The sequence below is a fragment of the Haematobia irritans genome, chromosome 2 (genome assembly GCF_050003625.1).
Source record: "Haematobia irritans isolate KBUSLIRL chromosome 2, ASM5000362v1, whole genome shotgun sequence".
Lineage (NCBI taxonomy): Eukaryota > Metazoa > Arthropoda > Insecta > Diptera > Muscidae > Haematobia > Haematobia irritans.
Window position 1 is genome coordinate 144,032,993 of NC_134398.1, and position 16,533 is coordinate 144,049,525.

General features: G+C 29.6%; 1 protein-coding gene across 1 annotated transcript; it reads right to left on the minus strand.

The window, feature by feature from the left end:
• Positions 1–7,230: 7,230 nt before the first annotated feature.
• LOC142224149 (uncharacterized) lies at positions 7,231–13,965 on the minus strand. The gene is made up of 3 exons (XM_075293934.1): positions 13,821–13,965; positions 8,440–8,820; positions 7,231–7,555 (listed from the first exon to the last, which is right to left on the minus strand). Exons 1-3 carry the CDS (start codon positions 13,894–13,896, stop codon positions 7,344–7,346), a joined length of 669 nt encoding a protein of 222 aa, XP_075150049.1. The 5' UTR covers positions 13,897–13,965; the 3' UTR covers positions 7,231–7,343.
• Between the last annotated feature and the right edge of the window lie 2,568 nt (positions 13,966–16,533).

Below are 16,533 nucleotides of genomic sequence, written 5' to 3' on the forward strand. Positions count from 1 at the left end.
TGACTCTAATTTTCCTAAACTTCTAATACATATATATCGAGCGATAAATCATAAATAAACTTTTGCGAAGTTTCCTTAAAATTGCTTCAGATTTAAAGATTTAGTGCATTAGCCGACTTAAATTTTTAGTCTATAGATTTTGTAGAAGTCTATCAAATTCTGTCCAGATCGAGTGATATTTAAATGTATGTATTTGGGACAATCCTTTATATATAGCCCCTAACACATTTGACGGATGTGATATGGTATCGAAAATTTAGATCTACAAAGTGGTGCAGGGTATAATATAGTCGGCCCCGCCCGACTTTAGACTTTCCTTACTTGTTATATAGTACCAACCTTCAAATGATTCGTGTCAAAATTTGACGTCTCTATGTCAATTAGTTTGTGAAAAAAATGGAAAAAAAAAGAATTTCGTGTTTTGATAAAATACTATTTTCTGAAGGGAAAAAATACGGTGGAAGCAAAAACTTGGCTTGATAATGAGTTTCCGGACTCTGCCCCAGGGAAATACACAATGATTGATTGGTATGCAAAATTCAAGCGTGGTGAAAGAGCGGAGAACGGCGAACGCAGTTGACACCCGAAAGAGGTGGTTACCGTCGAAAACATCAAAAAAAAAAAATCCACAAAATGATTTTGAATGACTTAAAATGAAGTTGATGGAGATAGCAGAGGCCTTAAAGATATCAAAGGAACGTGTTGGTCATATCATTAATCAATATTTGGATATGCGAAAGCTCTGTGCAAAATGGGTGCTGCGCGAGCTCAAATTTGACCAAAAACAACAACGTGTTGATGATTCTGAGCGGTGTTTGCAGCTTTTAACTCGTAATACAATGGATGAAACATGGCTCCATCACTACACTCCTGAGTCCAATCGACAGTCGGCTCCGAAGCGTGGAAAGACTCAAAAGTCCGCTGGCAAAGTATTGGCCTCTGTTTTTTGGGATGCGCATGGAATAATTTTTATCGATTATCTTAAGAAGGGAAAAACCATCAACAGTGACTATTATATGGCGTTATTGGAGCGTTTGAAGGTCGAAATTGCGGCAAAACGGTCCCATATGAAGAAGAAAAAAGGGTTGTTCCACCAAGACAACGCACCGTGTCACAAGTCATTGAGAGCTATGGCAAAAATTCATGAATTGGCCTTCGAATTGCTTCCCCATCCACCGTATTCTCCAGATCTAGCCCCCCAGCGTCTTTCTCTTGTTCTCAGACCTCAAAAGGATGCTCGCAGGGAAAAAATTTGGCTGCAATGAAGAGGTGATCGCCGAAACTGAGGCATATTTTGAGGCAAAACTGAAGGTGTACTACCAAAATGTTATAAAACAAGTATATACAGCAGTAAGTTGGGCCGGGCCGAATCTTAAATACCCACCACCATGAACCAGATATTAGGGTTTCCTTTGAAATTTCAGGAGGGCTAGAGGACTTGAGGACACTTCCCGAAGATAAATTTAAAGATTTCACCTATGAGGACTATATCAGATTCTGGATTTATAAGAACCATTTTTGCTTGAGTTTTAGAGGAATCATTAACATCTCTTGTAAGTGTGCAAGAAAAATATAAAATAACGTCTTGATTTGAAATCTTAAATCTGTAGAAATAAAATCTGGATATTTTACATTGAGTTGCAAACAATTTTCATGATCAGTATTTACAATTTCTGGCAAATCAGATAAAAACTACGGTTTCTAGAAACCCAAGGAGTTTAATCGGGAGATCGTTCTGATGGGGGCTATACTAAAATATGGACCGATACTCACCGCTTTCGGCACACCTCTTTATGACCCGAAAATACCTATAGATTTCCAATTTCAGGCAAATAGAATAAAAACTTCGGATTCTAGAAGCCCAAGAAGTAAAATCGGGAAATCGGTCTATATGGGGGCTATACAAAAATATGGACCGATACACACCATTTTCGGCACACCTCTTTATGGTCCCAAAATACCTCTAGATTTCCAATTTCAGACAAATTGGATAAAAACTACGGTTTCTATAAACCCAAGACCCCAAATCGGGAGGTCGTTTTATATGGGGACCATAAGCGTAGGAAGGCCTCTGGGGAGGGGGCTTAGACCCCCCCAGAAAAATTTTAGCCCCCCCCCCGAATTTGAAAACCTATTTACGATTTTACATTTTTCTAAAAATTAAACAAGTATATACACAGCAGAGAGTTCCGCTAAAGATTTTATGCACAATCGAATTACTTTGGTTGTGGTAGCAGTTGCCGATGGCAATGTTTTTAATCTGGTATTTATAAAATAAATCTGTGGTTGAACTTTTGATTTAGTTGAATAACTAAAGCTCCTTTATTATTTTGTTTAGTCTGGTTTAGTCAATTTAATTTAAAAAATAGTAATTGATACTACTTGGGGGCTACACCAAAATATGGACCGATACTCACCATTCTCGGCACACCTCTTTATGGTCCTAAAATACCTCTAGATTTCCAATTTCAGACAAATTGGATAAAAACTACGGTTTCTATAAGCCCAAGACCCCAAATCGGGAGATCGCTCTATATGGGGGCTATACCAAAATATGGACGGATACTCACAATTTTTGGCACACGTATTTGTGGTCCTACAATACCTCTAGATTTCCAATTTCAGGTAAATTGAATAAAAACTGCGGTTTCTATAAGCCCAAGAAGTAAAATCGGGAGATTGGTCTATATGGGGGCTATACCAAAACATGGACCGACACTCACCATTTTTGGCACACCTCTTTATGGTCATAAAATACCTCTAGATTTTCAATTTCGCGCAAATTGGATGAAAACTACGGTTTCTATCAGCGAAAGACCCCAAATCGGGAGGTCGGTTTATATGGGGGCTATACCAAACCATGGACCGACACTCACCATTTTTGGCACACCTCTTCAAGGTCCCAAAATACCTCTAGATTTTCAATTTTGCGCAAATTGGATGAAAACTACGGTTTCTATAAGCGAAAGACCCCAAATCGGGAGGTCGGTTTATATGGGGGCTATACCAAAACATGGACCGACACTCACCATTTTTGGCACACCTCTTCAAGGTCCCAAAATATCTCTAGATTTTCAATTTCGCGCAAATTGGATGAAAACTACGGTTTCTATAAGCGAAAGACCCCAAATCGGGCGGTCGGTTTATATGGGGGCTATACCAAAACATGACCCGATATAGCCCATCTTCGAACTTGACCTGCGCGCAGACAAAAGACGATTCTGTGCCAAATTTCAGGACGATAGCTCCATTATTGAATGCTGTAGCGTGATTACAACAGACAGCCAGACAGACAGACAGACAGACGGACAGACGGACATGCTTATATCGTCTTAGAATTTTTCACTGATCAAGAATATATATACTTTATATAGTCGGAAATCGATATTTCGATGTGTTACAAACGGAATGACAAACTTATTATACCCCGTCACCATTCTATGGTGGTGGGTATAAAAATTGGAAGGTCGTTATAATTATTGTATCGCTCTTGAAGGGCACTATGTTGAATAATAAAAGCGAATTTTGACAAAAAAATGTGTTTTTCTTTGTTAGACCGGGGACTTATCAGCCAATCTGTTATTGTATATTTACTTATTTATTTTAGGTCTTAGCACCTTTTTCTGTAATAAAAACCAATGTAGAAGAATTTATTCGATTTTATAAATTTTTATACCCTCCACCATAGGATTAACTTTGTCATTCCGTTTGTAACACATCGAAATATTGCTCTAAGACCCCATAAAGTATATATTCTGGGTCGTCGTGAAATTCTGAGACGATCTAAGTATATCCGTCCGTCCGTTCCGAACGAAACAAGCTATCGACTTGAAACTTGGCACAAGTAGTTGTTATTGATGTAGGTCGGATGGTATTGCAAATGGGCCATATTGGACCACTTTTACGTATAGCCCCCATATAAATCGATGTTCAGATTTGGCTTGCGGAGCCTCTTGGAGGAACAAAATTCATCCGATCCGGTTGAAATTTGGTACATGGTGTTAGTATATTGTCTCACAACCATGCAAAAATTGGTCCACATCGGTCCATAATTATATATAGCCCCCATATAAACCGATCCCCAGAATTGGGATTGCGGAGCCTCTAAGAGAAGCAAATTACATCTGATCCGGCTGAAATTTGATACATGGTGTAAGTATATGATCTCTAACAACTATGCAAAAATTGATCCAAATCGGTCCATAATTATATATAGCCCCCATATAAACCGATCCCGAAATTTGGCTTGCGGAACCTCTAAGAGAAGCAAATTTCATCCGATCCGCCTGAAATTTGGTACTTGGTGTTAGTATATGGTCTCTAACAGCCATGCAAACTTTGGTTCCATAATTATATATAGCCCTCATATAAACCGATCCCCAGATTTGACCTCCGGAGCCTCATGGATGAGCAAAATTCATCCGATTCGGTTGAAATTTGATACGTGGTGTTAATATATGGTCTCTGACAACCATGCAGGAATTTGTCCATATCGGTCCATAATTATATGTAGCCCCCATATAAACCGACCCCCAGATTTGACCTCCGGAGCCCCTTGGAAGAGCAAAATTAACCCGATCCTGTTGAAATTTGGTATGTGGTGAAATTTGGTACATTGCGCTAGTATATGGATGCTAACAACCATGCCAAAATTGGTCCACATCGGTCTATAGTTATATATAGCCGATGGCAGACACCGTGGTGCAATGGTTAGCATGCCCGCCTTGCATACACAAGGTCGTGGGTTCGATTCCTGCTTCGACCGAACACCAAGAAGTTTTTCAGCGGTGGATTATCCCACCTCAGTAATGCTGGTGACATTTCTGAGGGTGTCAAAGCTTCTCTAAGTGGTTTCACTGCAATGTGAAACGCCGTTCGGACTCGGCTATAAAAAGGAGGTCCCTTGTCATTGAGCTTAACATGAAATCGGGCAGCACTCAGTGATAAGAGAGAAGTTCACCAATGTGGTATCACAATGGACTGAATAGTCTAAGTGAGCCTGATACATCGGGCTTCCACCTAACCTAACCTATATATAGCCGATCCCCAAAAATAATCTACCAAATTTTAGTTCTATAGAAAATTATGTCAAAATTTTATTACTATAGAAAATTTTGTCAAATTTTATTACTATAGAAAATTTTGTCAAAATTTTATTTCTATAAAAAATTTTGTCAAAATTTTATTACTATACTAATTTTTGTCAAAATTTTATTGCTATGGAAAATTGCGTCAAAATTTTATTTCTATAGAAAATTTTGTCAAACTGAATTATTTACGTATTTAATCGGCCTTTTTTTTTAATATATACCCCGTGTGGACTAACTTACAATTGAGAACTCGGTGTTAATAAGTTTTAAGATACCTTGCCATCGGCAAGTGTTACCGGAACCCAAGTAACTCGATTGTGGAAGACAGTCTTTAGTACAAGTTTCTATGCAATCCATGGTGGAGGGTACATAAGATTCGGCCTGGCCGAACTTGCAGCCGTATATACTTGTTAAATTTTATCTATCGCCTGGACGGAGAATATTACCGCGGACCATAGGTTAAAGTGGCAGCCCGATTTATTTTCTGACTCACTTGGACTATTCAGTCCATTGTGACCATACATTTTGTAAGCCAACACACTATCCACTGGGCTAAGAAGATGTTACTGTCATAAACTCACAATTATCACAGTTATATTATTAGAGCATTGTTTTGGGCGCCCGCGAGCCGATGTAAAGAAACTTTATTTAACAGAAACATACATTTAGTTGGCCACTGTGGAGCAATGGTTATCATGCCCGAGTTACATACAACGGGTCGTGGGTTCAATCCCTGCTTCGACCGAACCCCAAATTTTTTTTACATATTTTCCGAAAATGCTCAGAAGATTTCGAAAAAAATGTTCGGCATTAAATACTTCAATATTAAATCTTATATGTTACATTCAATTTCAGTGACGATTTCCCCATATTCAAGTCATATTCTTCACACCGCAATTGCACACTTTCTACCGAATTGGTAAACGGTCAACCACAAAATATTGTCCAAAAACAATTCTTCACCTATCTTGGCAGGTTCTAGCCCAAATCTTTGTAAAATCGCCACTGCTAAGCACGGTTGCTGTTCGAGCCGAAAAAACTTATTTTGAAAACTTTTTTTCTACAAAAGTTTGTTTCGATAGAAAATTTTATCAAAATTTGATTTCATTGGAAATATTCCCAAATTTTGTTTCTATAGAAAATTTTGTAAACATTTTATTTCTATAAAAAACGTTGTGATTTTTTTTAATCGTGTCAACGTTTTATTTCTATAGAAACTTTTTTCAAAATTTTATTTCCGTATAAAATTTTGTCAAAAATTCATTGCTATAGAAAATTTTATCAAAATTTTATTTCATTGGAAATGTTCCCAAATTTTATTTCTTACAAAATTTTGTAAACATTTTATTTCTATAAAAAATATTGTCATGTTTTTTAATTTTGTCAACTTTTTAGTTCTATAGAAAATATTGTCAACATTTTATTTCTATAGAAAATTTTGTCAAATTTTTAATTCAGTATAAAATTTTGTCAAAAATTCATTGCAATAGAAAATTTTGTCAAAATTTCATTTCTATAATTTTATTTCTGAAAATTTTATTTCTATAGAAAACTTTGTCAACATTTTATTTTTATAGAAAATTTGGTTAAAATTTTATTTTTATAGAAAATTTTGTTTAAATTTTATTTCTATAAAAATTCTATTAAAATTGTATTTTGATAGAAAATTTTGTCAAAAACTTTTTTTATAGAAAATTTTATCAAAATTATTTCTATAGAAAATTTTACCAAAACATTTATTAAATATCAATAGTTTTGTTAAGCTTGAGATCTTAGTTATTAATTTTTCTATAGAAAACGTTGTCAAAGTTTAATTTCTTTAGACAGTTGTGTCAAAGTTTTATTTCTATAGAAAATTTTATTTCTTTAGAGGACAACATTTTATTTCTATAGAATATTTTGTCAAAATTTGATTTCTATAGATTTTTTTTATCAAAATTTTATTTCTATAGAAAATTTTGTCAAAATTTTATTTCTAAAAATTTTGTTAATTTTCTTTTTACCTATATCTCTAATTCATGTGCATCTACGAATAAAACGTAAAAGCGCTTTTGCAATATTGCATAAAAATGCCTTTAGACTAAAATATTTTTTCTCAATATGTGATGATAATTTGCTGCATCCTAGAACTTCAGCCGTATTAGTTATTAGTTGTAAGTCTATTTATTTATGATAATCAATGGTTCATTAAATTAAATAACATTATCTTATATATTTATAAATTCATATCAATAAAATAAAAAACGAAATCGTTTACACGAACGATGACCTTATAATGAGAGTAGCAATCATGGCTATCATGGATATCTTCGCTTTGGCTGAACTTGCAGTTTCATTGCATTTTGGTTCCGAACATACTTCACAGAATAAGGATATTGCATTGACTGGTAGGGAGACATCTGTGCAATTCGGTAGTCTATCATTCCTTATAGTGCATCCTTTTTGTATTTGAATTTCAGTTCCATCTGATGAGAAAATAAGAATATAAATTTTATACGATCTTTTTGTATTAAAACTAAAATATTTTATGATACTTAAATCGAAATATCCATTTAAATTTAGCTTCAATAAATTTAATATACACTGGAAAAAATTTTGTCTTGCGACCAAAGTTTCCTTGTCCTTGAAATATGAATGAGTATTTGCATGCTAATGCAAATACTCATTCATATTTCAATACTCATAGAAGACGCATTTCTCTGATATAATTTTTTTTCCTTGTCCTCAAGTCAATAAATTTTAGAATGAAGTCCTTTTGTCCTTATAATTAAGTGATTCGACTTAAAAATGATAGAAATTTTTGTTTGACTAAGGTCAACCTAGCTAAAATTATTAATAAAGGGTGGTTAAATTGTAAGGGCCGATGTTGAATGTGAACCACACCTAAACGCCAAGTTTTTTCCGAATTTTATTTGACAATTCTCTATTTCAGACTTACTCAATTTGAACCATGGATGTCGTGAATGGGCAGAATGGTTCCAAGAAATGGCAACAGTGGATGATCAATTTTCGAAGAAAATCATCTTCAGTGATGAGGCACATTTTCACCTCAGTGGATTCGTCAATAAACAGAATTGCCGCATGTGGGCGAATGAGAATCCAAGAGTGATTGCCGAAAAACCAATCCGCCCACAAAGAGTGACTGTTTGGTGCGGTTTATGGGCTGGCGGCATCATCGGGCCGTATTTTTTCCAAAATGATGCCCTTCTTGGCCCTTGAAATTTTAACCACCCTTTATCAAAATCATTAGTGTAATGACAAACTCATTGGAACTGTGCAAGCTTTTTTTTAAGTGTAGAGTAATGTAATGTTTGATTTCATTAAATTTTCTTATAAAAAATCTACATACCCTTGTAAACCATACTATAGCAGTCATAATAAACATTGTCAATTGGAGGATTTTCTGGTGTTGTCCGAGTTGTAGTTGGCGTTGTTGTCGGTAGTATAGTTGGATTACTTGTTGGACATGTAGCACTTGTTGAAATTGTTGTAGTTGTTGTTGTTCTTGTCCTCGTTAATATGATCCTCTCCGATGTGTGAATATCTGCTGCAACCGGGATGGGTGTTATTATCCGGCTCGGCAAATACATTAAAGACATTGGATCCAATTGATGATGATGAAATTTTTCTTGGAATCTTTTTAAATCGTAACAATTAACGATTTCAGTTGTCTCTTCTTTATCACAATCATGGCCACTACATCGAAAGCATTCAAATTCATAATCTAATCCTGAAAATAAAAACAAATAAATATAATGATAGAGCTCTAAGGGGCATCTAAAGCACACATGTTGTAAGTCGTTATGAAATTCTGGGTCGATATAACGATGTCTGTCTGTCGGAAATCTCATTAACTTCCGGTCGAAAAAAGCCTATCGGCTCGAAAATTGGCACAATTATTACTACTCATAAATGCTGAAAGGTATTGCAAACACGATTGCAACAGTTGGTAGAATTCCACCGAAATAAAGATAGATTTTTTTATTGTTTGGTAGATATATTTTTTTTTTGCAAAATATTCTTCTCCAACTATGATGTACTTCATAAATGTTCTATAAAAATAAATTTTTGATAAAATTTTCTATAGAAATAAAATTTTGACAAAGTTTTCTATAGAAATGAAATGTTGACAAAATTTTCTATAGAAATAAAATCTTGACAAAATATTCTACAGAAATAAAACTTTGACAAAATTGTCCCTAGAAATTAAATAGTGACAACATTTTTTATAGAAATAAAATTTTGACAAAATATTTTATAGAAATAAAATTTTGACAAAATTTTCGAGAGAAATAAAATTTTGAAAATATATTCTATAGAAATAAAATGTTTACAAAATTTTCTGTAGAAATTAAATGTTGACAAAATTTTCTATAGAAATAAAGTCTTAATACAATTTTCTATAGAAATAAATTTTTCACAAAATTTTCTATAGAAATAAAATTTTGAGAAAATATTCTACAAAAATACAATATTGACAAAAATTTTGATAGATATAAAATTTTGACAAAATTTTCTATAGAAATAAAAATTTTGCCAAAATCTTCTTTTTAGATGAGAAATTTTGACAAATTTTATATAGAAATAAAATTTTTAAAACATTTTCTATTTATATAAAATTTTGACAAAATGTTCCATAGAAATAAAATCTTGACACAATTTTCTATAGAAATAAATTTGTCACAAAATTTTCTAGAGATATAAAATTTCGACACAATTTTCTATAGAAATAAAATCTTGACACAATTTTCTATAGAAATAAATTTTTGACCAAATTTTCTTAGAAATATAATTTTGACAAAATTTTCTGTAGAAATAAAACTTTGACCAAATTTTCTAAAGAAATAAAATTTTGACAAAATTTTCTATAGAAAAAATTTTGTGACAAAATTTTGTGTAGAAATAAAATTTTGACAAAATTTTCTATAGAAATAAAATTTTGACAAAATTTTCTATAGAAATAAAATTTTGACAAAATTATATTTCATGTTAGCCTGATACCGAAACAGGCAATTGACGTCCAAATGCATTATATCTAATTATACAATTTGTTTTCGAGCTTTATGGACAGATATAGATTAAGGAACATGGTCAATAGAGCCATTGAAAAGAAAACGCCAGATACAAATCTATATACGCCTGGACTGTACATGTTTCGGTTCGGGCGAATATTTCGGTTCAGGCTAACATGAAATATAATAAGCAACGATGAGCCCGTCGTAAAACTATGAAAAACACGACTAATGTACGCGTTAGAATTGTTGTTGTATCCTGGAAACCAGTTTCTGTAAGTTGTCACATGTTGTTGTAAGTTGACTGTAGAAACAATAAGCATTGTTCGACTGTTCACAACTTAGGTGAATTCGAACAAATTAGCTTTCTAAAAATAAATTTCGTGTTGTTGCATTACTATGTAACAAAACGAAATAAAAATAAGATTAAGGGACTTCTAAGTTATATGAAAAGATGATGATGACAGTGGGAGAAAAGATGACTCAATTTGTAAGAGGAAATTTCCCAAATGTTTTCTCCATAAGGAGTTAGCATAAAGGGCCCAAAATTGAGTTATCTCTCCCAGCCAGATCTATACTAAAGGCTGTGGAAAGGTTCATTCGCCCGAAACGAAACATGTACAGTCCAGGAGTGTATAGATTTGTATCTGGCGGTTTCTTTTCAATGGCTCTATTGACCATGTTCCTTAATCTATATCTGTCCATAAAGCTCGAAAAATAATTGTATAATTAGATATTTTGACAAAATTTTCTTTTGAAATAAAATTTTGACAAAATCCTTTTGGATAATAAATTGTGACAAAATTTTCTATAGAAATAAAATGTTGACAACATTTTCTATAGAAATAAAATTTTGACAACATTTTCGAGAGAAATAAAATTTTGAAAAATTTTTTATAGATATAAAATTTTGCAAAAAAAAAATACTATAGAATTACAATTTCCACAAAATTTTCTATAGAAATAAACTTTTGAAAAATATTTTCTATAGAAATAAACTGTTGGCAAAATATTCCACAGAAATAAAATTTTAACAAAATTTTCTATAGAAATAAAATGTTGACAAAATTTTCTATAGATAAAAAATTTTGACAAAATTTTCTATAGAAATAAAATCTTGGCACAATTTTCTATAGAAATAAATTTTTGAAAAATTATCTATAGAAATAAAATTTTGACAAAATCTTCATAGAAAAGAAATTGTGACAAAATTTTCTATAGAAATAAAACTTTGACAAAATTTTCTATATAAATAACATTTTGTGAACATTTTCTAGAGAAATAAAATTTTGGACAAAATTTTCTATAGAAATAAAATTTTGACAAAATATTCTACAAAAATAAAATATTGACAAAAATTTTGATAGATATAAAATGTTGACAAAATTTTCTATAGAAATAAAAATTTTGCCAAAATCTTCTTTTTATAGGAGAAATTTTGACAAATTTTATATTGAAATTAAATTTTGAAAACAATTTCTATATATATAAAATTTTGACAAAATGTTCCATAGAAATAAAATCTTGAAACAATTTCCTATAGAAATAAATTTGTCACAAAATTTTCTAGAGATATAAAATTTCGACACAATTTTCAATAGAAATAAAATCTTGACCAAATTTTCTGTAGAAGTAAAATTGTGACAACATTTTCTATAGAAATAAAATTTTGACAAAATTTTCTATAGAAAAAAATTTTTGACAAAATGTTCTGTAGAAATAAAATTTTGACAAAATTCTCTAAAGAAATAACATTTTGACACAATTTTCTAAAGAAATAACATTTTGACAAAATCTTTTTGGATAAGAAATTGTGACAAAATTTTCTATAGAAATAAAATGTTGACAACATTTTCTATAGAAATAAAATTTTGACAACATTTTCGAGAGAAATAAAATTTGGAAAAATTTTTTATAGATATAAAATTTTGAAAAAAAAAAATACTATAGAAATACAATTTCCACAAAATTTTCTATAGAAATAAACTTGTGAAAAAAATTGTCTATAGAAATAAAATGTTGACAAAATATTCTACAGAAATAAAATGTTTACAAAAATTTTTATAGAAAAAAAATTTTAACAAAATTTTCTATAGAAATAAAATGTTGACAAAATCTTCTATAGATAAAAAATTTTGACAAAATTTTCTATAGAAATAAAATCTTGACAAAATTTTCTATAGATATAAATTTTTGAAAAATTATCTATAGAAATAAAATTTTGACAAAATCTTCAAAGAAAAGAAATTGTGAAAAAATTTTCTATAGAAATAAAACTTTGACAAAATTTTCTATATAAATAACATTTTCTAGAGAAATAAAATTTTGGACAAAATTTTCTATAGAAATAAAATTTTGACAAAATATTCTACAAAAATAAAATATTGACAAAATTTTTGATAGATATAAAATGTTGACAAAATTTTCTATAGAAATAAAAATTTTGCCAAAATCTTCTTTTATATGAGAAATTTTGACAAATTTGGTATAGAAATTAAATTTTGAAAACATTTTCTGTATATTTAAAATTTTGACAAAATGTTCCATAGAAATAAAATCTTGAAACAATTTTCTATAGAAATAAATTTGTCCCAAAAATTTCTAAAGATATAAAATTTCGACACAATTTTCTATAGAAATACATTTTTGACAAAATTTTCCTAGAAATATAATTTTGACAAAATTTTCTGTAGAAATAAAATTTTGACAAAACTTTCTATAGAAATAAAATTTTGACAAAATTTTCTATAGAAATAAAATTTTGACAAAATCTCCTTAGATAAGAAATTGTGACAAAATTTTTTATAGAAATAAAATATTGACAACATTTTCTATAGAAATAAAATGTTGACAAATTTTTCGGGAGAAATAAAATTTTGACAAAATTTTCGAGAGAAATAAAATTTTGAAAAATTTTTTATAGATATAAAATTTGGAAAAAAATACTATAGAAATACAATTTCCACAAAATTTTCTATAGAAATAACCCTTTGAAAAAAATTGTCTATAGAAATAAAATTTTAACAAAATTTTAAATAGAAATAAAATTTTGAAAAATTTTTCTATAAAAATAAAGTTTTTAAAAAAAATTCTATAGAAATAAAATTTTTTATAGAAATAAAATTGCGATCATTTTTTTTTTATAGAAACCAGCAATTTTGATAAAATTTTGACAACGCTTTTATGGAAATCAAATTTTGACAAAATTACCATACGAAAATTATCTCGCAACGATTCATAATTATTTATACACTAAAAAAATGCTGTCGTTAATCCAAAGATTTCATGTCCTTAAAATACGACTGCGAATTTTTCTTAGCATAGAGACACATTTCTTTAATATAAAGTTTGTTTCCGTGTCTAAAAGTCGATAAAAATTTCACCTTAAAATGGAAGAATATTTTATTGGACTAAAGTCAACTTGGCTTTAATAATTCGGAAAAAAAAATTCAAAATTAATGAAATTAAAATTTTTTGACTTTATACATCTTGGAGAAGACAGAAAATCTAATGTAAAATTTTTTAATTCGCTTATATACGTTATGGAAGCGTGCCTCATTTTTCGCCACTTTTTGAAGGTGTGCCACATTTTGTGCAACTCTTTTAAAATTGCTACGTCATTATGAGACTTTTTTTTTGGAAATTTTTATATTTTCGTATAAAAATGTGTAACAGTTTTCAATAACTTAATAAAACTAAAAATACTTTAATTATTCACCTTCAGTTAAAACGTAACTTGTAACCATGACAAAGACTATGTAAATTATCCGCATATATATCAAATTTATTTTCATTTTGGATTTATTTTTAGTTAATATTTGATGATTTTATTCGTTCGACTTTTTATCCGATTGAAAATACTTTGTTCGATAAAAATTCCCCACTGATTTGTAAAATAGCCATTGAAGGATTATTTATTACCTCTGGACTAATCTCGTAACAACCGTTAAAAGAGATAAGATCCCTATGTGACATAATTTATTCATTAGGTAGTTATCTATTTTATTGATAGAATAAACGGCCATTTTGTGATAAAACAAGTTATAACAAGGGTAAAATCTCTTTGAACTGGCTAATGTGCCGTTTGTCATGGACTTGAATAACATATAATTTACGTGATGGCTGATATGTAATGCAACTAAGTAAAGCGCTATTCTTTAATTCTATTATTCAACAGCAAAAAATGTCGGATATCGAGAGAGCCATCAGACGCTGCATGAATGTGGCCTTGGAATATTTTAGCCCATTCCTGGCGAAGCGTCGTCTTGAGATGATCGTCATTTTGTTTTTTTTTTTATAGTGTCAACATTGCTGGCGCACAAGTCCAACGGACTGAGATCCAGAGATTTTGGTGGCAAGTGAGTGGTAGAAATGAAGCGAGGAACGGTAACAGCGCTTGGTTCTTGATGTTTTGATAGATTTTGCAAAATATTCCTCTCCAACTACACCCTCAAAAAAAATCGCTTCTCTAACATATGTTCCAAACATATTTTGCAGGAAGCACATATATTATTTGATACCGCCGAAACATTAATATGTTTGTTTTATGTGAGCATATTATATGTTTGGAAGCATTTTGAGTCCAAAAATAGTATATGCTTGGAAGAATTCCCCAAAGAAGATTGTGTTCATTCCCTCACATAATTTTCACTTCCACGAAATTTTTTAGTTCTTCGCATCTTTTTCTGTAATACAAATATGTCATTTTTTTTTCAAATGTATATTCTCTTGGTTCCGAATGTCTATTCTCTTTATTCCGAATACTAATTCTAATATTCAAATTAAATAATATTTAGACTTAAGCATGTTAAATTTTTGGCCTTATCATGAAACAGTTTTCCGAAACATCATACAAGCGGTTTCACAGAAAGTGCTCTCATTTCATTCTCTCGCTGTGTTATGTTGATATCTTTTTATTCAACCCTCCCGGTTTCCATCTCTATTTCTTTCTCTATACTAAGCAGTCCATCTCTCTCTGTCGCTCTCTGAACCTTTGTTCATCACAACATATATATGTTTACTCGAAATTTGTAAATTTATATATGTTTACATTCACACATATTATTTTTATGAAACATTCATGCCCAAACATAATATATTCTAACATATTAAAATATGTGTCCCAAACAATTCGTGTTAGTTTAGGAACATTACATGTTTGCACTTAAATATATTGTGTTTAAAAATTGTGCCCGAAACACATTTTGTTTATATCGGAACATATGAAAAACATATTTTTCTAACAGTGTAAGGGGTACTTCATAAATTGTCTATAGAAATAAAATTTGGCAATATTTTCTGTAGAAATAAAATTATGAAAAAATTTTCGATAGAAATAAAATTTTGGCAAATTTTCTATAGAAATAAAATGTTGAAAAAGTTTTCTATAGAAATAAAATTTTGACAAAATTTTCCATAGAAATTAATTTTTGATAAAATTTTCTATAGAAATAAAATTTTGACAAAATTTTCTATAGAAATAAAATTTTGACAAAATTTTCTATAGAAATAAAATTTTGATATTTCTTTAGAAATGAAATTTGACAAAATTTACTATAGAAATAAAATTGTGACAAAATTTTCTATAGAAATACAATTTTGACAAAATTTTCTATAGATATAAATTTTGACAAAAGTTTCTTTAGAAATAAAATGTTGGCAAAAGTTTCTATAGAAAAAAAATTTTTGACAAAATTTTCTATAGCACTAAAAATTTGATAAAATTTTTTATAGCACTAAAATTGTGATAAATTATGTAATAGTAATAAAATTCTGACAAAATTTTCTATGGAAATATAATTTTGACAAAATTCTTTATAGAATTAAAATTATGAAAAAATTTTCGATAGAATTAAATGTTGACAAATTTTTCTAAAGAAATAAAATTTGACATAATTTTATAAAGAAATAAAATTTTGACAAAATTTTCTATAGAAATAAAATTTTGAAAAATTTTTCTATAGAAACACAATTTTCATATTTTGATATTTCTTTAAAAATGAAATTTTGACTCTATTTTCTTTAGAAATTATATTTTGACAAAATTTAAATAAAATTTTTAATAAACATTTCTATAGCAAATAAAATTTTGACAAAATTTTCTTTAGAGATAAAATTTTGATATTTCTTTAGAAATGAAATTTGAAAAAATTTACTATAGAAATAAAATTTAGACAAAATTTCCTATAGAAATACAATGTCGACAAAATTTTCTATAGAAATAAAATTTTGACAAAATGTTCTACAGAAATAAAATATTGAATAAATTTTCTATAAAAATAAAATTTTGACAAAATTTTCTATAGAAATAAAATTTTGACAAGATTTTCTATAGAAATAAAATTATGACAAAATGTTCTGTAGAAATAAAATGTTGACAAAAGTTTCTATAGAAATAAAATGTTGACAAAAGTTTTTATAGCACTAAAAAT

Coding starts and splice junctions, on each gene's coding strand:
- LOC142224149 (XM_075293934.1), bottom strand. CDS start 13,896: ATGAAAATAAATTTGATATATATGCGGATAATTTACATAGTCTTTGTC. Junction 8,821..13,820: donor AAGTTACGTTTTAACTGAAG/GTGAATAATTAA, acceptor TTTTATTTTCAG/GATTAGATTATGAATTTGAA. Junction 7,556..8,439: donor CTATAGTATGGTTTACAAGG/GTATGTAGATTT, acceptor TTTTCTCATCAG/ATGGAACTGAAATTCAAATA.